We start from the raw sequence: 25,134 nt of genomic DNA, 5'->3' as shown, positions 1-25,134 counted from the left end.
AGCGCTTTATCCGCCATACTGTCTCTCCAGCCCAGAAATGTCATTTTTAAAATTTTATAAATTGTGAAAGACTATAAGTTTAGGAACCAGAAATCTAGAAAACAAAATAAAAATCTAAGAATTAACAGAACTGTCAGGATTTTTAAGTCAATTCCCTCATTTTCGCATACTAAAAGGTATTACCGTTAATGTTGTCACAGTAGTAGAAATATTCATCATTTAGAGAAGGACATGCTGAAACCAAATCCTGTAGGCCGGCGCCAGTTACAGTAAGACAACCGGAGAGATTAAGGTGCTCCAAATAAGGCAGCCCTCCTCTCAGAGTCAAAACCCTGTAAGAGAAGCAATGGAACAATTAGAATTACAATCAGAACAGCTCAACCTTATGGAAACCTGCGTGTTCCTACAGCTCGATGGGTGTCTGTCGACAGACCAACCTCGCGATTTGAAAATAAAAAATATTTTAATTCCTTATTAAACTCAACGATATAAAACAGCCTACGGGGGCCGAGGAGACAGTCCAGAGGGTAAGGTGCTTGCCTTGCATGCAGCTGATTGGGGTTCAACTCCTGACAACCCCACATGGTCTCCTGAGCCAGCCAGGAGTGATCCCTGAAGAAGTGCAGAGTAAGGCCCCAAACCACAACAAAAGATAAACTAGGCTTTAGTACACTCTGTCGTAAGCTCTGAGATTCATATAAAACAAAAGCGGCAGGTATGCAGGTGGCCTTTCCCAGGACCACAGGGTTCTACAGTGGACCAGTCATCCCCTGTGTGACTGAGTCCTGCTCTACTGGCCCACATCCTCAGGTCCCTTGAACACTGCGTGAGAGATCCATTTAAAAAAGAACATGATCTTGGGCTGGACAGATAATACAGGAGGTAAGGTGCTTGCCTGGCACGGAGTTAACCTGATTAGAACCCTAAGTACAACACATCCCTGAGCCCCAAGATTTACTCTGAAGCACAGAGCCAGCAGCTGTCCTGAGCACCAAAGTGTGGCTCCAAACACCAAATCAATAATGAAATATATATATATATACCAAAAATCTAACTGAACACCCTAGGGAATTGGGGGGAGGGACAAATCCAACGTAAGCAGAAGAAAATAAAAACCGAAACAGTAAAATAAACATTTTTTGAAATAGAGAATGCAAAAAATGAGAGAGAGGAAATCAACAAAACCAAAACTTGGTTCCTCGATATCAACAAATTTGGCAAATCCTTGGCTGAACAATGACGCAAAGTGGAGCCAGAGAGCCAGTACAGCAGGCACAGCGCTCGCCACACGTGCAGCTGGCCCAGCTTCCGTCCCTAGCATCAAAGACGGATCCCAGAGCTCCATCAGGAGTGAGCCCTGAGCATAGTCACCTGCAACCCAAAATCCCAACGAAAAAAAGAAAAGAAAACACAGAGACTCAGATTACCAGAGAAAAGAATAAAAGTTGGAACATTACTACAGACCCTAAGCAAGGACCAAAAGATAGAACTGTGTCATATATCCCAACAAACTCTAATCTGGTTGTAACAGGTGAATTACCTAAAAATACAAAAGCACTCCAAGTCTTGAAACACAAAAGACTTGAAAAAAAATTTTTTCCATCTGAGTACACCTATAAGGAAACTGAGTAGAAATCAAAAACCTCACAAATAAGGAGCCTAAACCTGTTGGACTGGTTAGAATTCTACTCAGCATTTAAAGAATTAAAAAGAATCATCCCCAATTTCTTCATAAACCCTACGGTGGAAGCCTTCCTGCTTGATCCGGATCAGCAGTACTGTGGTTCTGGAGCTGATCACAGGCACAGGACCAAAGGCCAAGTGCACCTGACATGGAGTTGCAGGAGAGAAAGAGCTCAGTGGGCTGAGCACAGGCAAAGGAAAGCAGTGCTCAGTGCCCGATACACAGAATATGTGGTCCCCAAACAAAAAGAGATGCTGTGGGCAGGAGAAGGAACACAGCAGTTAAGCCGCTAGCCTTGGATGTAGACCACCCAGGTTTGATCCCCATCACCACCTGGAGTAAACCCTGAGCACTGCTGGGTGTGACCTAAAGCCAAAAACCAAAATAAAAAAGATGCAAAAATCCTTAATAAAACACTGAAAAACTGAATCTAGAAGGATTTTAAAGAACTAGACACCGCAGCTGCAACCAAAGTGTATTTTATCCTGGATTTGCATGCAGGCGTGGGTTAAACATGTGAAACACCATCAACAGAATGAATGGTGGCTTCACAAAAAATGAAAAAAGGAAGTTTCATTGATGCAGAAAAAGCATTTTACAGAGTCAAATATCTTCCACAACGAAAACAAACAAAACACCAAAAATAAACACACCCCACTCAGTATACGAGAAATTGAAGAGAACTTCCTCAACATGATGAAGACCTTAGATGAAGAACAACTAAACCTGAAGAAAAAAATGAAAGCTTTTGTGTGTGTGTGTGGGGGGGGGGGGGGGGCACACCTGCTTCCTCCTGGCTCTGTGCCAGGGATCACTCCTGAGAAGGCTTGGGAGACCATACACAGTGCTGGGAACCCGACCAGGGCGAGCCAGCACAAGAACCCTGCCTGCAGTACTGTATCTCCTGCCCTCTTCACCCATTTTTACAAGCCTCCCCACACCAAAAAAAAAAAAAAGATTAAAATGTTAACCTTTATGGCATGTAGCACAGCGGGTAGGGCGTTCGCCTTACACGCGGCCAACATGGCCGACCCGAGTTCGATTCCTCCGCCCCTCTCGGAGAGCCCGGCAAGCTACCGAGAGTATTCGATATGCCAGACACAGTAACAACAAAGTCTCCAGTGGAGACGTTACTGGGCCCGCTCGAGCAAATCGACGATCAACGGGAGGGCCTTTACCTTTTACATTTTGCCACAATTTTGAGGGCTTTTCTCCAAGCTACAGCCACATCTTGAAGTAAACAAATAAAAACGAAGTACTAGGTCAATATGGAATATTACAGGTACCATCAATATGGAATATTACAGGTACCAAAAAGTACTTAAAAAAGTTCAAAAGAACCTCTGGAAAGCAAGATGGCGGCCACTTCGGAGCTTTTTGGAAAGCCAGGTATGAGCCGGTCGTGAGGGGGCGACTGAAACCTCATGGGAAGGGGGGGCGTTCCCAGCGCGTCCTTCACACCCTACCGAGGTCACGAGTTGCCCCCCACGAGCGGCCCTCCAGCACGGCCATGGCTCCTGAGCCACAGAAACCAGTCTCATAATCATCTGACTCTCGGCAAGAATACTTCTAGGCTTAAGAAGTAAAATATCAGAAAACCAAAATCATGCGGCCACTACTGCGGCTGTGCAACATCATTTGATTCTTGTAACCAGCTGTAGAAAACAAACTGTTTCACAACGCCTTTTCAGCAGGTCTGATTTTGGGTTGTAAACTCTAAATAATAGTGGTGCATCTTTTGTCGAAACAATGAATCTAATCAAAGTAGAGAGAGTGTTAACTAGAATTCATCTGCCTCACAGGCATTGGGAGGGTTGGGAGGGGGGTTTCTTGGTGAAAAATAAGTACTGGTGAAGGGAAATGTGTTTGATGATTGCATGACCGAGACTTAAACCTGAAAGCTTTGTACCTTTTCCCACAGTGATTCAATTTAAAAAAAAAAGTTATAGAAATACAAAGGGAAAAAAATATTCAAAAGAAGTGAGAAAAAGGCTAAACAAGAATAAAGACAAAACAAGGGAAAAAAAGAGGTGATAAATCTAATCACATCAATATTTACATTAAACGTATATTACCTAAACAGATCAATGAAAAGAACAAACTGTTCTCTGTTCAACTGGATTTAAAAGGTAAGAAAATATATGCTCTGGGTTAAAGCAGAAAAGAGTCGTTTGTAACAAAACAGAAAAGGCAGTATGAGGGGGGGTCAAAGAAAACTGAGAATAGTAATAGGCTGTTTTGAATCACATAGCCATGATTTACTTGTTATGAACACCACAAAAAAACTCCATGAAGACGACAAAATTTCACTGTTTTCTCTGGCTGTTTCCAGTTTAGAACCTCGATTTGGGGGCCAGGGTGCGGCTCAGTGGCAGAGACCTGCTTTCCAAGCCGAGGCCCTGGGTTCAACCTAGCACTAGCGAAGAAGCATTCTGGGGCGTGGCCAGAGAGACGCAGAGCAGATACGGTGCCAGCCCTCCTGGGCCTGATCTGGGCTCAAACCCAGCACCACATACGGGCCGAGTCCCGGTAGGAGTGACCCTGAGAACAGAGCCACGAGTAAGCCTGGTGACCCAAAAGACCAACAAGGAAAGAATCCTCGGCGAGAGCAGAGAGGGCTGAATGGGCTGAGCGTATGCTGCATGTGGAGGCGGGTTCTACCCACAGCAATACTGGGAAGGGACCCTGGAGCCAGAAGTTGTCCCTGAGAACTGACTTCTTGACCTCTGAGGGCCAGGATGCGGCTCAGCTGTGAAGTGCAGCCCCCACACACGGACCTGAATCCAACACTAAGCACTAGGAAACAAACTGAAAACAAAGCAAAGCAAAGCAAACAAACTCCAGCGAGAGCCAATCACTACACATACTATAGCTAAGTGCTAAGAGATTTCTTCTCCTAAGCCTCATTCACTATTTTTATTATGATGGCAGGCAATCCTGTGTTTTGTGCAGAATGAAATTTTCAATATAACCTATCTGATACCCCTTTTTTTTATTTTATAAAGTTGTTCACAATGTTTACATTTAATATTTGGATACCAACCACCATTACACCTTCCCACCACCATATTTCAAATGTTTTCATCCTGAACCCCAACCCCTGCCCCATAGCAGAACCAATTAGTTTGTTACGAAAACCCCTGAAAATGCTACAAAAAGTTTTCTTAGAGGAAACACTGTGAAGATTGTTGTGTTTCACCCAGGGGCCATTAAGCCCTTCTATAAGAGATCACTAACATGTTGTTAAAGGCTGAGCCTTGTGTGTTTATATGGCACTGTAGCACTGGCCTCCCGTTGTTCATCAATTTGCTCAAGCTGGCACCAGTAACATCTCCACTGTGAGACTTGTTTCTGTTTGGCATACTGAATACATCGCAGGTAGCTTGCCAGACTCTGCCGTGCGGGCAGGATACTCTCAGTAGCTTGCCGGGCTCTCCGAGAGGGACAGAGGAATCAAACCCAGGTCGGCCACATGCAAGGCAAAAGCCCTACCCACAGTGCTATCGCTCCAGCCCAGTGTGTTTACTTACACACACACACACACACACACACACACACACACACACATATACATATATATATGCATGTGTATGTAAATATATATATAAAAATAAACATTTCCCTCTAAGATTGGTTGCCTCCTGCTTTAAACCGCATCAAATGTGGTGCGGTACTCTTGGCGTATGTGAAAGCCCACTTATTAAAGAGATATAATAATATTCAAATCTATTATAAAGTGCTAAAAAAGGAAAACATCATGTCATGAATTTCAAAGATAACCAATGACTGCACAGCAGTTGCCACTTACTGAAAAGATACTGTCATTGCTGTTCGCAGCTTCTGCTGAAATCACCTCAAAATGACCAAGTTCAATGTAGACACAGGCAGAAAACAGATTCCCAACCTTCACAAAGATCCTGCACCAGACCAAGTTCTCACCCACAGCCAGCGAACCATGGTGGATCTCCATGGTGTTTCTCCAGCACTAGGCCAACATGACCTATCGGAGTTTAAGCGTGCCAGGAGACATCCAAGCCAGAGCCAGCACCACCAAAAACATAAGCTCCAAACTACAACTCAATTTTAAAATAAGCCTGGCAAACCAGGGAACAGGGAACACTGGTGGGTGGAAGTTGATATTGCTGGTGAAAATGGTGCTGGAATATTCTGTGTCTAAAACTCAACTGTCAGTAAGTTTGTAAGTCACTTTTTAAAAGTAACTTTTTTTTTTTTTTTGAAATTTGTAGGGGCTGGAGAGATAGCATAGCAGGGAGGGGGCTGCCCTTGCAAGGGGCTTGCCTTGACTACGGTTCAATCCCCAGTATCCCATGATTCCTGAGTGCAGAGCCTGCAGAGCCAGGAGTAACCACTGAGCATTGCCAGGTGTGGCCCCCTTTTTCAACCAAATAAAAATTTTTTTAAAGAAATGCTGGAGCCATAGCACAGCGGTAGGGCATTTACCTTACAAGCAGCCAACATGGCCGACCCGAGTTCGATTCCTCCGCCCCTCTCGGGGAGCCCGGCAAGCTACCAAGACGATCTCGCCCGCACGGCAGAGCCTGGCAAGCTCCCCGTGACATATTCGATATGCCAAACACAGTAACAACAAGTCTCACGATGGAGACGTTACTGGGCCCGCTCGAAAAAAATCGATGAACAACGGGAGGACTGTGACTGTGTGACCAAAGAAATGCAAAAAAAAAAGAAAAAGAAAAGAAAAAGCTCCAAACCCCACACACCAGAATCTAAATGTAGAGAACTCTTACCACCGGGTCAGAGAGGAAGAGAGGACTTCTCTACCGTGGCTTGCAAAGATCACCTTGAAGACTAAGCAGAGGGGCTGGAGCAATAGCACAGCGGGTAGGGCGTTTGCCTTGCATGCAGCCGACCCGGGTTCGATTCCCAGCATCCCATATAGTCTCCTGAGCGCAGTGCTAGGAGGAACCCCTGTGCATTGCCGGGTGTGATCCGAAAAGCAAAAATTTATATGGAACAATAAGCCCCCACGAATAGCTAAAGCAATTCTTGGGAAAAAGAAAATGGGAGGAATCAACCTACCTAACTTCAAGCTCTACTACAAAGCAGTAATAATCAAAACAGCATGGTACTGGAACAAAGGCAGAGTTGCAGACCAATGGAATAGAGTTGAATATACTGACATCTCCTCCCAAACATATAATCATCTAATCTTCGATAAGGGGGCAAGAAAAGTGAAATGGAGCAGGGAAAGCCTCTTTAATAAATTGTGCTGGCAAAACTGGACGGCTACATGCAAAAAAGTGGGCTCAGATCTCTGCCTAACGCCATGCACAAAAGTAAGATCGAAATGGATTTATGACCTCAACATCAGACCGGAATCCATAATGTTTATTGAAGACAAAGTTGGCAAAACTCTCCACGATATTGAAGTTAGTGGTATCTTCAAAGACGTCACGCCACTGGCCGAGCAAGTGAAAACAGAGATAGACAAATGGGACTATCTTAAACTAAGAAGCTTCTGCACCTCAAAAGAAACAGTGACCAAAATACAAAGACAGCCTACAGAATGGGAAAGAATATTCACCAAATACACATCCGACAAGGGGTTGATTTCAAGGATATACAAGGTACTGGTTAAACTACACAAGAAGAAATCACCCAACCCCATCAAAAAATGGGGCGAGGAAATGAACAGAAACTTTCGCAAAGAAGAAATCCGAATGGCAAAAAGGCACATGAGAAAATGCTCTACATCACTAATCATCAGAGAGATGCAGATCAAAACAACAATGAGATATCATTTCACACCACAGAGACTGGCCCACATCCACAAGAACAAAAGCAACAGGTGCTGGCGCGGATGTGGCGAGAAAGGGACCCTCCTTCACTGCTGGTGGGAATGCAGGCTGGTCCAACCCTTTTGGAAAACAGTATGGACGATTCTCAAAAAATTAGAATTCGATCTCCCATTTGACCCAGCTATAGCACTCCTGGGAATATATCCCAGAGAGGCAAAAAGGTATAGTCGAAGTGACATCTGCACTTGTTTGTTCATTGCAGCACTCTACAATAGCCAGAATCTGGAAAAAACCTGAGTGCCCGAGAACAGATGACTGGTTAAAGAAGCTTTGGTACATTTACACAATGGAGTACTATGTAGCTGTTAGAAAAGATGAAGTTATGAAATTTACATACAAGTCGTACTACATGGAAAGTATCATGTTAAGCGAAATGAGTCAGAAAGAGCGGGATAGACACAGAAAGATTCCATTCATCTGGGGAACATAAAGCAACAAAACGGGAGACTAACACCCAGGAAGGGCTCAGATTAGTACCAGGAATTTTGCTCCATGACTTGAAGGCCAGCCACATGTGCTAGGTGAGAAGGAAGCTCAGATCGAGAAGAGAGCACCAAATAAAGGGTGTTGTGAAGACCCTCCCAGGGTGGGAGAGACATGCTAAAAGTGGTCTATAGACCAAACATGATTGCCACTCAATGCCTCTCTGGCAAAACACAGTACCCAAAAGAAGAGAGAGAGAACAGGGAGGAATGCCCTGCCACAGCGGCAGGGTGGGACGGGGGGCGGGGGGAGGGATTCTAGGACCCGTGGTGGGGGAGGATGGGCACTGGTGGAGAGATGGGTACTTGATCATTGTATAACTGAAACCCAAGCACAAAAATTTATAAGTCTATAAGTGTACTTCATGGTGTTTCACTAATAAAAAAAATGAAAAAAAAAAAAAAGACCAAGCAGAAAGGAATGCAAAGACCACCCCCACAGTGTCTCGGGCATAGGAAAGCCGTGGTCTAAGGCCCCTGCTGGGCCAGGGAGATGACTCAGCAGGCCAGAGCAGCACTCGACCGGACCCCGGGCACAGGAAGCGATCAATGCTAAACATTACTGTAACACCAAAAGAGAATCTAACAGCAGCCAAGCAGCTACAGCACTCTTCACTCTATGCTCACTGTCCTCCAGCCCCGAGTCAGTGCCTCTTCCCACTGCTGCCTATTTCGATCTCTGTTTAAGGTTCCATTCAGGGCCATGTTATCAAATCGAATTCATCTCAACTGGATGCAAGATCTCTCTTCTTTCGTCCACACTGAACCTTTGTTTAACATCCCTTACGCACAAAGATAGATGCAACAGAACATGGTGTTCTTATTTTCTTCTGTTACAAGTCCTTCAAGGTTATTAGTAAGTCTTATTCATCTTCACATTCACTAAAGAACCGCAAGGAAAGTGAGTTGTAAGCACACATTTATTAAACTTTGAAAGCAACGTTCTTCCATTTATATCACAAAGGATTTGACCTGTGTGACATAAAATTTCATACTGAAGTCACAGTGTCCTATCACTCTGAAGTAGGACCAAAGTTGGTGAGATCTTGGTTCAATCTATCGGCCGACAGAAAATAAACTGCGTTTCAATTTTTTATATTCCGCTGGAAAATGAGAATGTGTCTACTTCTTAGTGCTCGGCAAGTACTTACCTGAGACCATGGTCTGTGATCTGGTAACATCCAGAGAGGCTGAGAAAAAGAAGCACGCGTCCAGTCTCTTGCTCCGACTGTGCACTCCCAGAGCCCCCAGAGTGAATGAAGTCTTTCTCCTGAGGCGGTCGAGTCCTTGGCACTTTCCTGCGTAGAGCAGAGGACTCTGGGAGTGAGGCCACAGCTCTCAGCGCTGTCCCTGTGCAACAGCAGGAGTGACCACAGTAGGCAAACGCCGGGGCGGCGCACTGCTGCTGCCAGCAGACACTAGTCCTTAGTCCAGCAATGTCCCTGCTGTCACAACAGGAGGAGGAACAGCTGAGGCTGGGTGCCGTTTCCAGCACACACAGACTCTCCACATTCCTGTGTCTCCACTCCACAGCATCCTCAATGTCAGCCAAATCTTCAGCATCCAGCATCCACACGTAAGGAGAAGTGAAGTTTTCCGAAGCAGCAGGCTTAGTCCAGGGGTGTTCGTTGTCGATTTCTCCTCCAAAGCCCTTGTCAGTCAAATCGGGCAAACAAGCGTAAGGTTTGGTGGACTGCAGAGGAATGTCTTGATCTTTCCACGGGTCCGAGGTAACTTCGCTTGCGGCCATTTCCAAAAGGCCATTCTGACGATTTGTGAGAATTCCAAGTGCTCTGGAAATCTTCTCAAGAGCCACATCTGTGATTTTTTCACATCCAGAGAGATCAAGATGCCGAAGAGTTTGGCAGCAACCAAGCCAGGACCAACTTTAAGCAAAAAATAACAAGATCAGTCAAAAACCCAACTATGCATAACTTGGTAACTCATGCTGCTTTAATAAAATAAAATTTGGAAAAAAGATAACAAGAGGATTGATGAATAATGAGAACTGCTCACTATATTCAAGCCTTTATTTATATGTCATTGGAAATGGAAGGTTTTAACCTGAAAATAATCTATACTCACTGAACATTTTCAGACACTGTTTTAGTCACCAAAGATACAAAAGAGATAGGAGTACTGCAATCTGACACAAGAGTAGATTATACCCTACCGTCTTAAATTACAGGTTGCGTCCCCATGAGATCATATAAGTTTTTGGAAAAATTGTTTAATAAATTATCAATTATTGGTAAGTGTACTTATCCAGAGTCACATAAAAATTTCTCAGGTGAGACTCAGTCATGAGGGGCTGGAGAGACAGGACAGCAAGTAGGTGCTTGCCTCGCATGCAGCCAACATGGGTTCAATTCCCGGTACCCCATATGGTCCCAGAGTCCCACCAGGAGTGATCACTGAGCACAGAGCCAAGAGTGAGCCCCGAGTACCACAGGTGTGGCCCGGTAACAACAACAACAAAATGCCACTCTGGGGCCAGAGCAATAGCACAGCAGACAGGGCATCTACCTTGCACCTGTCTGACCCAGAAGGTCTCCTAAGCACCACCAGGCACAATCGCTCAGTGCAAAGGCAGGAACCAGCCCCGAGCACTGCGGGATGTCCTGCGGCACTGTGCCCCCTCCTTGGCCCCCGTCTCCACAAAAATCAGTCACGAATGGAAAAACAAGCCCAGAGTGGGAAGAAAATGAGGAAGACGTAAGATGACTATCCTGAAAAGTGGCAGTAAATAACAGGCTGTGAGAGCACTATTAAGTTATGGACACAGTGGCAAAAATTTGATAGCCAGAAAAAAACTGTACAGTTAAGCTACCATTATGCAAATGATTAACTACAGTATAATTCTTATTCATACCTAGAAACCATTATATTTAAATACTGAAAAATAACTAACCTGTCAAATGCAGAATCTGAAATGTCAGTCTGGGTAAGATCCAGATGTTCCAAATTAGGACATAGCTCTAATATCTGTCTAACCTAAAGGGGAAAAAGTCACTATGAAGATCTACAAATTTACTTAAACAAGAGACAAGTAACTTTTACAAACTAGTACGGTCTGGTGGTTATCACAGTTTTGTGCATGTGAAAGTCATCTGATTCAGCATAATAAATAAATATTCCTGGCTCATACCCCAGAGAATCTATTGCAATAATCTGAGATTAGACCCAGAAAATGTACCTTTTTGAGAAAAAAATCCAGGGAGACTATGATATAACACATCACAACATACGCTTACAAAACCATGATTTACTCACACTTGCCCACGTTACCACCTTACATACACACCAGAATAAATCACCTAAAACGAGGGTTTGCACATCACACATGAGAAACTGAATAAATTCTTTAACTTCCCCTAGCTTCAGCTACCATATCTGCAACAGGCAGACAGCAGGAGGTAATATGATCTATGCTACAAAGATCACGGTACATGGGAACAAATCCTAACGTGAAAACAGTGTCCATACTTACACCCACCCATGAGAAGTCCCTCCCAGGGGCACTCAGGAATCCGCAAACGAAATTTACATCATAGCTACTTTTCCCAGTAATGCCCAAACCAATGCTAACTTACACATACCATTTTGCTGGAAACTGCAGAGCTGTAGGCTAATACTAAAGTTTTCACAGAAGTACCAACATATGGTAGAACGTTATGAATTAAGCCATGGAGTAAACGTTTTTCCATTTGTGCAATGTTGATAGCAATTGATTCCTCTGCAGACTCTTCTGTAAAACGAATAATAAGGGCTAATAACTTGATACACTATTAGGCTACTCAAGCATCACCAAATCATTAAATGTGAAATACATTTTTTGCTACTCTTAAACCCTCAGAATGCAAAACAGACAGGTCTTGATCTACCCGTCTGACATCTATTATTTAACAGGTGTGACACCAACTAAAAATGAGATAGAAGGTTGGGGGGAAAAGGGTTTGCAATGAGAATTTTTTCAAATCTGTTTTCATATGCTCCAAAATTGAGCATGATTTTCTTCTCTTTTTCCCCTGGTTTTGGGGCCACACCAGTGATGTTCAGGGCTTAGTCATGGCTCCTAAGGAAGGACTAAGATTTATTTCTGGTGGGCTCAGGAGGTTATCTGGGGTCCCAGGGTGAATCTGGGTTGGTCTCATGTCAGGCAAGCACCTTACGCACTATCCTAGCTCTCCAGCTCCTGAACATGGTTTCCTTATGGTAGGGGACAAAGGGAAAAGAAAAAGGTACTCCATTTTCAGGCACTGAAATAAGTTTGAGAAAAAACTGAAGAGAAATTACAAAGAAAGATTCAGTCATTTCCCTTTCAACATGAAGGGAAAGAAAGAACAGCTTTTTGGTCACTGTTTGATGCCAGTGTCAGATAATGCTGTTTAATAAATCCTTTAAAACACTTTAAAGTCAGGGGTCAGAGAGACAGAACAGTGGGCAGGGTGCTTGCCTGGCACAGGTTGCCCTGTACCCTCCCCAGTCACCCAAGGACCCCAGGATTGATCCCTGAGCTCAGAACCAGGAATGATCCCTGAGCACTGCTGGGTGTGGCCCCAAAATCAAAACAAAACAAACAAACAAAGCTCCTAAAAGCACGTGGTAGAAGGCTGAAGAGATAGAGCAGGAATTAAAGCCCTTGCACTACATGCAGCCCTGAGCACCACCAGGAACAACTGCCAGATTAGGCCCAAATCCGCCCTCTAGTCCACACAAAAACACAGGCTGTAGGGGGCCAAGGAGACAGGACTTGCCTAGCAGAGCTGGGAGGGGCCCCAACTACCCTGGGTGGGTTAACCCCTTCGCCCCTACGGATAAACTGCAAATTATAAAGCACTGTGGTATGAAGTACGTCAATAGGAGAAAGAAAAACTTGTTTCACGAGACGTATTTAAGGGCTGGAGAGGTAATGCAGCGGGTAGGGCATTTGTCTTGCACACAGCTGACCCAGTTCGATCCCCAGCATCCCACAGGGACCCCTGAGTACTGCCAGGATTCATTCCTGAGTCCAGGAGCCAGGCGTAACCCCTGAGAAATGCTGGTTGTGACCCAAACAGTTAAAAAAGAAAAGGAAAAAAACTTACATGAAAAACATGAGAAACACTGTAAGCACTTAAAAATTACTTCACACATCCAGACCCTAATTATTAAAATTCTAAAATTCCTAGAGCACACGGCTGCTATTGTGACTGCGCAAGATTATATTTTATTCAGAACAAGCAATACGAAACAAATTGTCTAGCCTTTTCGGCAGGTTTGAGTGGTGGTGGGACTGGTGTCAAAATATTGAATATAACCCAAGTAGAGAGAGAGTATTGTGCAAATTGTGCAAATGTCACACAGAGACACACAGGGAATATTGTGCAAATTGTCACACAGGAAGAGGAAGGGGTGGAATGAGGTGGTGGGGGGAATACTGGAGAGTTTGGTGGTGGAAAATGTGCACGGGATGGGTGTTTGATGATTGTATGATCAAACCTCAAACAAGAGAGCTTTATAGCTGCATCTCACGGAGAATCAATAAAAGGGGAAAAAATTACTTCACACAAAATAAATTTTAAACTGCTTATTACTCCTTCAAATTTTACAAAGTAGTAATCTTAAAAATGCCACTTTCTTGGGGAAGAGGGAAAAGAAAAACACCAGTTTCTTTTTTTCCCATTTTCAGTTTTTTTTAAAATTTTCTAGTCTCATGATGGAGACATTACTGGGCCTGCTCGAGCAAATCGATGAACAACGGGAGGACCGTGATGATGCTTTAAAATTTTCAGTCCAAGATGAAACCTTACCATGCATTTAAGACGCATGCTTTTCCTTAAATTACATTCCCAGCCCCCCAAACATGTTATGTTTCTTAAAAACAAACATGACACAGAAATCTTAATACCAAATCATTGCATATTTAATGACTCAACACAGTATTACTAATGCACCATATAAGGTAAAGGTAAGGTAAAGGCCCTCCCGTTGTTCGTCGATTTGCTCGAGCGGGCCCAGTAACGTCTCCATTGGAGACTTTGTTGTTACTGTGTCTGGCACATCGAATACGTCACGGGGAGCTTGCCAGGCTCTGCCGTGCGGGCGAGATACTCTCGGTAGCTTGCCGGGCTCTCCGAGAGGGGCAGAGGAATCGAACTCGGGTCGGCCATGTTGGCTGCGTGCAAGGCAAACGCCCTACCGCTGTGCTATCGCTCCAGCCCACCATGTAGTAAAGTTTTAATTTCAAACAGCTTACCAGATTCATCGATATCAGCATCTTCATCCCACTCCTGAAAAGCACGACTTTCATCTTTCCTATTTTTCACCCATTCCTCATCAGGTTCAGTATCGAGCTCAGCTGCAGGACCACTGTACCAGTCACCTAACCAGTGAGCAAGAGAAACGAAAGATCAGATGGCCAAACACGACAAAACCTATTTGAAACAAAAATTCCTGCATATATGTATTTTAGTCATACGTAATGGATGAATTATTATTAGAAATATTTAACTGGTTAAAAAATTACAAACTGCGGGAGGAGAAATGAGCAAAAAAGAAAACTAGAGGTGGCACAGGGATAGTGGTGGAAGGTCTTGGGCATTTTGCTAGTATTAGAGTACAGTAACTTTGTAAATTTTATGCCACCAATTTTTTTAACAGTTGTAACTGCATTATCTAACTACAATTTTTAAAGTCATTTTTTAAAAGTCATTTTAAAAAATTACAAAATGAGCAAAGAAATCCACCTGATCTACTACAAAGAAGTACGGAAAATAATAAAGTCCTACGTGTCATTTTAGGTCACTAAAAACAGCCTCACCTTTTTCACTACAATGGCTTCACACTCCTGACAGCAGCCAATAAATAAAAGGAAGCAAGCCTGTCTGCTCGGTAATAAAATGAGGACAGCAATGCAGAAGCAGGTAGGAACAGAAGTCAAAGAGGGAGGCTAAGATAAAGCAAAACCATAAATGAGAGAATCTGAAAACCAGACTGAAATTAAATTATGTAACTGATGTAACAGAGAGTGCAGAATTCATTTACTGAGCTCTGAACATTATATGCAAGTCAGGGTTTCTGAACTTCGGCACTGCTGGTCTTCTGAACTATGCAATTTGGTATTCAGTGTGTTTGGAGGAAAGGAGACTTGTGTGCATTACAGAGTGTTCAGCAGAAACGCTGGCACCCACTCGCAGAAAAATGCAGATAGAACTGCCCACCACCCTCTCTGGGATGGGAAAAAAACAAAGATATCTCCACGAACATTTCAAAATGTCCTCTGGAGGATGGTAAAACAATTCTAAGTAGAATCCCTGGAAACAAATAAGATACCTAAACAAATACCATACCTAAATAAACAAAAACCATTTTTATGGGCAATTTTAAATTTGAACATGAGAAACAGGGAAAAAACGTTTGAGACCTAGTTAACTTCACAACAGTGTAATACCACGTTATCACATCTGATCTTGTATCAAATAGCACCTAAGTGGATAATGATTCTCAACAGAATAGTAGATTAAATATAGCTAAACAAGGGTGGCCAGAGAGACAGTGTAACAAGCTGAGAACATAAGGGATCTAGGGATTGAACCGGGCAGTTGCATATAAGGCAAGAGCCCTCCCTGCGGTACGTACTATCGCTCTGTTCCGTAAAAAAACCCAACTTTTAACTGTCAAAGACAGAGCTCAGTGGTAAACAGCATGCTTTTCCTAAGGCCCTAAATTCAATCCCCAACAGCAGTCAACAAAAAATTAAATTTGAAATTTTAATGACATAGTTTAACCTTCATGTTAAATGACAGAAACCTAGAAGAAAATGTTCATTTTGAGGTTAACACAAGAAACAATCACTATATCACTGTCATTCCATTGTGCATGGATTCACTTGAGTGGGCTCCAGTAACATCTCTATTTGTCCCAGCCCTGAGATTTTAACAGCCTCCCCTTACTTGTCTTTCCCAACGATTGGAGGCTCTTTCAGGGTCAGGGGAACGAGACCTGTGATAGTTACTGGTTTTGGCATATCGAATATGCCACGGGGAGCTTGCCATCACAAGAAACAACACAGCGAAAAAAAGTACAGACAGCATATTAATTATCCGTGACTACAATGAATACTCACAGAAAATATTTCATATAAAAAAGTTAACATACAAAAGTTAACTTGCCACAGTGCAATTAATGAATATAAAATTGAGGCTTAGAGAACGAAATATTACCAATCACATACACCCCCAAAAAAAAAACTATGCTGGAGAAAAAAAATTATCTGAGCCACAACCAAAGAGTCAGAATGCTGTCTCACCTTTATAACTAATTCTATATTCTTAAATATCAGATAATCTAATTTAAAGTTGTTCTCACAACCTGATAATTTTAACATTTAGTAGGGGTTAAAAAAAAAAACACACATCATGAAAAGTTATAAAGAGCATAATCAAGTAGTCTAATACCTGTAATTCTTTTCACCTGTCTTCAACAATCATCACATTTCATCGATTATTTTGCATTCCCTATTTTTCCCTAATCATTTTAAAGAAAAATACACACATCACAGAAATCACCCATAAATACTTCAGCCACTGCTACATTTTAAAGATACAAAGAACCTAACATACAACTATGAAATCTACCTTTTTGTCAACTCCCAGTCTCCCTTCCTGTGAGTATTCATCTTTAAAAACAAAAAATGTATTTGAAAAGTTAACTGAAAGCGCCATTACCTACCTCTGGCCCAAAGAACAGGGTAGAGATGTTTCCAGAGTGATCCAGTTTTTGCCAGTTGAGACCATTTAGTGCTTACTTGACTGCATCGACATAATTCTTGAGGATTAAGATAACTGAAAATTGACAGCATTACCTCAGGAGGAAGATGGGTTATACCGGTGGATTGTTCCGTCACTTCTGCCTCTGAAACCAACAAGAGAAAACTTTAGCATTACGGGTTTGAGCGCAAGAGCAGTAAGGTGTTTCAATCCCATTTCCTATAAAGAATATACAGTGCCTATGGTCCACTCCTTCCTGCTTGCAAGATGTGAGAAGGAAATAACATGGATCAGAGGTAGCATGGGGCTGTCAGGCTTGTTAAGAACCCGTAGGGTTAAACTATCAGGGTCCAAATCATACTTCATCAGTGGGAGCTACAGTAATGAACACAGAATGACTTCCTCTTACAAAGGCGTCACAGAAAAAACAATACTCACTTTGTAGCATAAGAAGCATCACTTAAAAAGGAATCCAACAGGTTATACAGCTTTAAGCCAACGAGTCGGCCAGATTATGAGATCTCCAGGACACTTTTAATAACACACTCAAATCTCAGAACTTCTTCCATTCATGCACTGACTGCAGTCAGTATCTTCCCGTGTTCCTTTTGCAATTTTCTCACTTCAGACTGAATATGTAACCTCTATCGTCTTTAACCTATGTGTGCCTTACTTATATATTTACAAACTGATTGAAATAATATAATGAAAATGTTCCTCACACTTGTATACATTTACCAAGAATCTTGTGTTAGTCACCATTATAGAAGTAGTCATTGGGCATCCAATTTCCTATAGATATTATTTCAGTAGCCCCCAAAAAATAAATAAAACGGATAAATCATTCAAGTACTATGAAGAATCTGATTACCTTTTATGTGTGATTTGTCGTCACAAAGCAATTTAAATAGAAATGCCATGATCATTAGCATTAATGATCTTAACTTAATCCTTTTCAAATGGCAAATATTTTAAACATAATAGAGGTATGGGTTGCTCTGAAAGAGTGGGAAGATTAAATGGAGTTAGGCCAAGAGATGCTTTTAAATCCTATGTTATAATTACAATTAAACCAGACACAACAGGTCTTGGCTTGGTGTCTAAGCTGCAAGCTGCCTTTCTAAGTAAAGCAACACAAGCTTTATGGGCTTAATTATAGCTTAACCTATACAAACATTTTTGTTTCAACATGCATCCCACCTACTCTGTAAAATAAAAAAGGACCAATGTCAAATGCTTTTAAGCCATTTTAGCAGAACGTTATTATTATCCATCTGAAAGAACCCAGGGAGGGAAAGAGATAGAGCTCAAAGGGCTGAGCACGTGATTTCTGCAGGCAGCAAACGCCCAGGTCGACTGCCAGTACCACACAGGCCCTGAGCACCACCACAAGTATGACTCTTGAGCACAACGCAGGGAGCAGCCGCTGACCACCATCACCTCCCCCTCCACTGGGGAAAGAAAGGAACCAAGGGATCTTCACTATTTTAAAGATGACGATTTTTAATGATGCTTAAAAGGCAAAGCTATTAAATAATGAAAATGAGACGGTATGCTATGAAAGAAAAAGCAGACCTATTTTATTTGAAGTTTCATGAAAATACCTACACAGAGGAAAACTCCATGTGTTTTGGGTGGAAGCTAAGGGAATGAAACAGGAAAGTGAGATCAAACTGTTAAGTACAACTGATCTTAAAAATGGGGAAAAAACAAGGATAAAAGCAGTCACTGAAGTCAATGAAACTCAAAAAACTGGATACTACGTAAGCGCTCTATGCATTGTAGTTTTCAGTAATTTTGATTGCCAAGAGCAACAATGATAATGCCATGTATTTATAAATTACTTTATTAAATACCATACGACATGGTCCAAGCAGGAGACTTGGCCCAAGTTATCAAGGATGTTACGTCCATTTAATATATATTTGAAGATAAACATTTTAAATACTTCATCAAACATCTAAAGTCCCTATTAGTAAGAAGCTAGAGAGTCTTAGAATCAATGATCTGCAACATAAACACATGAATCTCTTGGGGCCAGAGATCTAGTCTGGAGCGCCTTGCACACAGCTGACCCAGGTTCAATTTCCAGCACCCCATCTGGCTCCCTGTGCCCCTCAGGGAGTGAGCCCTGAGCACGGAGCCAGCAGCACACCAGGATGACTCCCAAAACACAAAGATGAAAGAATCTCACCTTTATCTGACTTCTCATCCACAGAGTATTTAAAAAATTTCTGCCGCTCCTCAGCTTGGTTCCACAGGCTGAGGCCTCGAAGGAGTTCCGCCGTGTCCTTCTGGGAGCAGTGCTGTGCAATCACTTTCTTTTTAATATCCTTCAGCTCTTCATAGGTGAAATATTCCATTAACATGGGCTGAAAAACCTAAATCAAATGACATTCCCCAAAGTGCTTAGGTTTGTTCTCCTTAACAAATTTTCAACATCAACAGGTACAAGTGTCATAACAACGCATTTCAAAAAGATAAAAATTTTAGTTTTAGCCACAGAGATGGTTACATGGGTTAAGGTGCTTCCTGGTCTAGGTCCGTGGCACTACATATGGTCACTGTGAGGAGTGACCCCTGAGTACAAAGCCCTGAGGACTGCAACTTCCCCACCCCAATTTTTTTAAGTTTTTATCAGCAAGTTAGTTAACAACAACAACAACAACAAAAAAAAATCACTGAAAACAGCCTTTTCTTTTGGGCTTCTACAACTAATAAATCAATATCTAAACAATTTTGAAGTTTCAGTACCAAATCTTCCTGTAAAAGCTGGCCAAACACTATCAATCTCTCATGTTTAGACGTTTATGTCAGTTAACTGCCTTCTCACTCTAGTATCTGAGCTCACCCAAACGGAGCCTCTAAAGAAACATACAAATGATGCCAGTGCTCTCATTTCAAATTTCAAATTGAGGTTTGAAAGAGTCGCAATTATCCAGGCGATTTCTTTGAAAAACATGCGGAGACCCAACCTCCAATGTACAGAATTAGAATCTTCAAAGGTGGAGCCAAGGCTTCTTTGTTACTGTTCCACGGGAAATTTGGAGGAGTACTAAGATTAAGAAACACTGCTCGAATAATGCTGGTTTCAACTCCAGCTGCATATTATAATGTGAAGCCTTGAAATTTACCCTGTCAGTAGCATCTCCCACTGGATTTTAAAATGCCTGCAAAGTACGGTTTCCAAAGCATATTGCTGCTGGAACTGGGGTGGAGCAGACAGGTTCAGACATAGGCTTTGCATGTGGCTAAGCCCGTTGGATCTCCCGCACCGAGAGCTCCAAGTACTGGTGTGGCCCTGGAGCGCCAAGGTACAAGCAAGCCTCCGCACAGCATTTAGAAGGTCCAGGAAAATAAGGGAAAAAACCAAACTGGCCTTCAGGGCCAAGGAGACTGCTCAAGAGGCTATGCTCTGAATGCCAGAGGCCAGTTTGATCCCGATTACACAGCCCCCCATTCCGAGCCAGGAATAGCCCCACCACTGCCAAGTGTTACCACACACCTCCCCACCACCACCCTCCACAAAAAAGCATATTGTTCTGGCTTTAAACGCCACTCTGATCACAAAAGCTACCGTTACTGAAAATGTGACTAATTTTTAGCTGAAGAAGTTTCCAGTTCCTCATAAACTGCTTTCTCTATTCCTTACCTGAAAAACAGAATAGGAAAATGTTTATGCTAACTCATTCAGTAATATCCTAATACATGTACACTCGGCATAAAGCTGATGAGTTTAAAACTATCAATTGTCTCTACTAAAAGCAGATGAGGTTTTTTCCAAGCTGCTTGACCTTGGCCTGAATGAGCAGGCGAGAAGTGCCGCTCAGGGGCGGCGTATGTGAACCACAGGACTGAAAGCCTGGAGTCAATCCCTGGCACCACAAAACTTAGTATAAAAATACAGAAAACATTAAAAATTTGTTTTGTTTTTTTTTTTTAAATCCTCTAGACCTGACTGACATAAAGTTACTAAGACTTAACACAGTGCCATCGACATCAGAAAACATCAGGAGGGCCGGAGCAGGTAGGGCCTTGCCTTGCACATGGCCAACCTGAGTTCAATCCCTGGGATCCCATATAGTCCCTGAGCAGCACCAGAAGTAAATCCTGAATGGTGACCCCGCCCCCCCAAAAAAACACCACACTAATAGCTGAAGAGATAGTACAGCAGGTAGGGTGCTTGCCTTGTACACATCCTACCCAAGGTTCTATCCCAGGCATCCCCTGTGGTCCCCAAGCCCCACCGCAATGCCACTGCCTGCAGAGACAGGAGTAAGCAAGCCTTGAGCACCACCAATGGGGCCTAACCCCTTCGTTCCTCCTCCCCCCACCCCAAATTCATTTCCTTATTGAGTAGATGAACTAAAAATGTTTTTAATTCAGCAAAAAGCTCCCATCTCTGAGGGAACACACTGCTTCTTCCCTGCCCCCTTGGATCGGTCTTCATATCCAAAATCTGGAGGCGAAGCTTCCTTTGCGTGATTTTGAGGCAAAAGAACAGTCCAAGGCAAAAGAACAGTCATCAACAGAAACCAAAACCCAGAGGGAAACTGCAGGCTTACCTCCTCTTCCTCTTTCATGTGAGGAAGAAAATCTCTCGTAAACGCCTCCAGTCTCTCTTTTAGCTGTTTTGCATAATTTAACTGCTCATATTCATTCTAGAGAGAAAAAAAAGTATACATTCTGTAAGTTCTGCTACACTAAAATTACATTTTATCTGATCCCAGGAAGTCAATTTAAAATACAACAAAATACCAGGAGAAAAAACTGTCAAATAGAAAAGTGGTCTCTATTCTTTCCCAAGTGAAAAAGACATAAAAGATGCCCTTAAAACATCTCTTAAAGCAACCGGCTGGAAAATTGGAAATAATGGTGGTGGGACTGGTGTTCGAATATGAATGTAATAAATCATCATGAACAACTTTATAAAAATATCTGAAACAAATTTTTTAAAACACAACCCCAAATTCCTTTAGGTTGATATCCTTCGTCTGGATTATCTTCCACCACAAAACAATTCAGTTACATTACCAAGCGAAAGATCGTAAATATTTCTAAAGGCAAGGAGTTCACTGGATCTTCAAATAAAATATCCTCATTCCTGACAATTCTAAAGAGCTAGAGGGCTTCCCCATATGAACCAGGGTCATCCCATCTCCCTGGAACTTGTCTATCACTCTACATCAGCCCTTCGGACTTAGAACTCACCGAGAATTTACAAAATAAAGGGACTTTCGAGAGTCTCCTAGTCCCACACTAAAGTCCTCTCTAATCTTTTCCCTGAGCATAATGAATAGGCATCATTTCTTTAAAAAAAAATCTTTAATATCAACAAATATTCACTCTGTTTAAATGTCCATGTATTTGTTCTCTTTAATTTTTGCTTCAATTTCTCACATAATAATCAAATTTGCTTTCCTAAATCATATTACTCTTCTGCCCTTGAAACCCCATCATAAACGCTTTCTCCTTAAATGCTTACGAAGACTGCGCGAGTAGTTCCAACCCACAGTACCCAAACTCGACCTTTCTACACCCCAAGGCTTCTCTATGTTCCCCGGAAGTCCGGCTTACTTCTCCCTCACTCCTTTTCGTTCTCCCTTCCTCTTCCCTTCATATGCAGAGACCTACGTTCTGTCAATTTTATTTCCTACAAACTCTCAAGTCTGTCCTCTCCCCTCTAGACCTCCAGTCACTTTTGCTCTCAGATCTTAATCATTTCACTGAACAAATATGATGCAAAGAATATAAGGAACTATTCAATAAAGGATAAAACTCCCTCCTTCACCACCCAACACCCTAACCCGACTCAGTTTCCCATCTCCTCACTAAGGAGCTGGGCTGATCTTCTAGAGACTATCTCATCGTTGTTTTCCTTCTGACAGTTTTCTTCCTTGATCTTCTCTTTCCCTTTAACTCATCCCCCTCCCAGCTGTCATGAAAGGTTTCTACAGGAAAAACCTACAAGAACAGGTCCAGGGTGACCTGCACAGTCCCAAGTTCACTTGTTGATTCACCCTCTCCTGAACCAGAAGGCTGACAAACTAGGAGAAGATTTCAAATATCCCATAATAAACTTGAGGAAATCTCTCTATACCATTATCTCAAACTCAAAAACACTTTTAACTGGATATTACGTAATTTTAAAAGCTATCTATTTAGCCCATGACCAATTAAAAGAGGAAAAGAAAATAAACATCACTGACTCTTAAAATTTGTAAAACTAAAATTTTTAATTTGTTCTAAGAACAATTCGCCTTTCATCACCAGGTAACTATTACCGATTTAAGCTTTCATCAAAAATTACCAAAAGTCATGACTTGATGGTGGGCTGGGATGGAGTGGGGAAGGCCCCAAGTTCAGTCTGCTAAAGGCCTCTCCACCTCGGCACCACAGAAAAAGGCCCCACAAATTTCCAAAGAAACATTTGGTAGATGGCATTCACTGTAAAATTTGATATTCAGTAATAAAGAATCACCTGACAAAGATTCTCTTCCTCCCGGGTCAGGCGCCTCTGAGTTCCTTTGGCCCCTGTGCCTTAAAAAACAACCTCTCCCTGGCCCAGAAGTCCCAGTTTTACCAAAAATCCTGCTGAGTCCATTTCAAAACATCCCACTCTTGGCATCTTATCGCTCTCTTTAAATACCCACCCTAGGTATTTCATCATCCGGTCTGTCTGCATCAAAAATCCCCTTGCAGGTCACTAGTTCTAAGGGAGGCAAGGGTCTGATCCCTGGCTTGGCACCCTCCCAAAGACCCCCAGCAGAGTGAGCCCAGCCCCTCACAACCCAGTCAGGAGTTGGGAGTAGCCTAGTTAAGTACCACCCACCAGTCGTGGTGGTACCAAGAACGTTTTAAAATCTCCCAGAGTAGGCCTGGAAGGATCTTTTTTTTTGCTTAGGGGTTACTTAGGGAAGCACAAACATAAAACTTGTGAGATGGGGGTTGGAGTAATAGAATCGCCACGTTAAGGCGTTTGCCTGAGCAAGCAGACAGTCCCGGTTCAACCCCCGGCATCCCATGAATCTTATCAGGAGTGATCCCTGAGCATAGCCGGGTGTGGTCCCAAAACAAACAAACAAAAAAAACAAAAATAGCCAGGTGTGACCCAAAGAAAAAAAATCATTTTTGTTTTTTTTGCACTCAGGAGTTACTCCTGGCGGTGCTCAGGGGACCATATGGGATGCTGAGAATCGAACCCGGGTCGGCCGCATGCAAGGCAAACACCTTACCCACTCTAGCCCCACAAAAACAATTCTTAATTAAAAAAAAAAGAAAATTAAAGTTCCAGCAAAGCAGACTTGAAAAGAACTTATGTGGTTAATTACTATCCTTGCTGAACTTTGCCATTAATGACACTAGACTTACCTAATCAACAAAAGTCTGACTTTGATTATACTTGTTCAAAATGGAGATGATTGTACAGAGAAATTTTATGCTTCAATGAAAAAATATAATCTAACCTAATCAGTCTTTAAGCTATTTTTCATCTCTTTGCAAACTCCATTTTACAAGCTACTGTTACTGACTTGTAAATTGCACTGGACGAATTCTTCCAGTTTCCTTTTCCATCTGGCCCTAACATTCCAAACTAACATTTACACTTTCTGGCCCACTATCTTGACCCAGGTAGGGCGTTCGCCTTACAAGCGGCCAACATGGCCGACCCCAGTTCGATTCCTCCGCCCCTCTCGGAGAGCCCGGCAAGCTACCGAGAGTATTCGATATGCCAGACACAGTAACAACAAAGTCTCCAATGGAGACGTTACTGGGCCCGCTCGAGCAAATCGACGATCAACGGGAGGGCCTTTACCTATATCTTGACCCAAAGTCACGAAAACAAAAACCTGACTTCTCAGATCCTTATTGGGACTGTAAGAAAGTCCTGCAAGACGCCGACATGTACATTTCCAAGTAAGCACTATAGCACTGAAAGGAAATACCAACATCCAAACATTCCCAGTACAACGCAGGATCCTTCTCCAGTGCCTTCACCACCTAAAATGCTTCAAATCCAAGATCCATATGCCTAACTGGCTACCACCACGCTCAGCAGACCCTCACTAAACGTCAAGGCCACCGAATGAGAAACATACTTATGCTGTTCAAAGAGAAGAATCTCCTTTCTTCAAAGAAGTCAGACTGGCATAGTCTTAACCACACCCTTACCTTGAGTTCTGTGATAGCCCACTGAATCGAATTTTAGGAAACTTCAGCTGAGTCAATTTAGCAAAAACCTCTCATCATCGGGATTTGGTTCTCTTCTATCCGAGGCCTTTACACCCTGACCTGCCTTCACTAAAACTTCCTCTAGTCACGAGAGCAAGAATCCCCCCATTCTTGATGTCTCCTCCTCTGTACTCAGAATGAAGCCCGCT

At 42.6% G+C, this 25,134-nt stretch overlaps 1 protein-coding gene across 2 annotated transcripts in view; it reads right to left on the bottom strand.

The window, feature by feature from the left end:
- Positions 1-25,134, bottom strand: part of FBXL5 (F-box and leucine rich repeat protein 5) — a 43,945-nt gene that overhangs the window by 7,661 nt on the left and 11,150 nt on the right. The window contains exons 3-10 of one of the 2 annotated variants that reach the window (XM_056107289.1): positions 21,319-21,414; positions 18,948-19,134; positions 16,716-16,898; positions 14,242-14,367; positions 11,603-11,751; positions 10,915-10,997; positions 9,155-9,889; positions 184-332 (exon numbers count right to left, since the gene is read on the bottom strand). In XM_056107289.1, coding sequence (XP_055963264.1) covers positions 184-332; positions 9,155-9,889; positions 10,915-10,997; positions 11,603-11,751; positions 14,242-14,367; positions 16,716-16,898; positions 18,948-19,134; positions 21,319-21,414 — 1,708 coding nt within the window. The remainder of the gene's footprint in view (positions 1-183; positions 333-9,154; positions 9,890-10,914; positions 10,998-11,602; positions 11,752-14,241; positions 14,368-16,715; positions 16,899-18,947; positions 19,135-21,318; positions 21,415-25,134) is intronic. The other variant, XM_056107290.1, reaches the window with a different exon arrangement.

Source organism: Sorex fumeus, unplaced genomic scaffold (assembly GCF_029834395.1).
Source record: "Sorex fumeus unplaced genomic scaffold, SorFum_2.1 ptg000157l, whole genome shotgun sequence".
Classification (NCBI taxonomy): domain Eukaryota; kingdom Metazoa; phylum Chordata; class Mammalia; order Eulipotyphla; family Soricidae; genus Sorex; species Sorex fumeus.
Note: the sequence above shows the minus strand (reverse complement) of the source record. Positions and strands in the feature narration are given on the sequence as shown.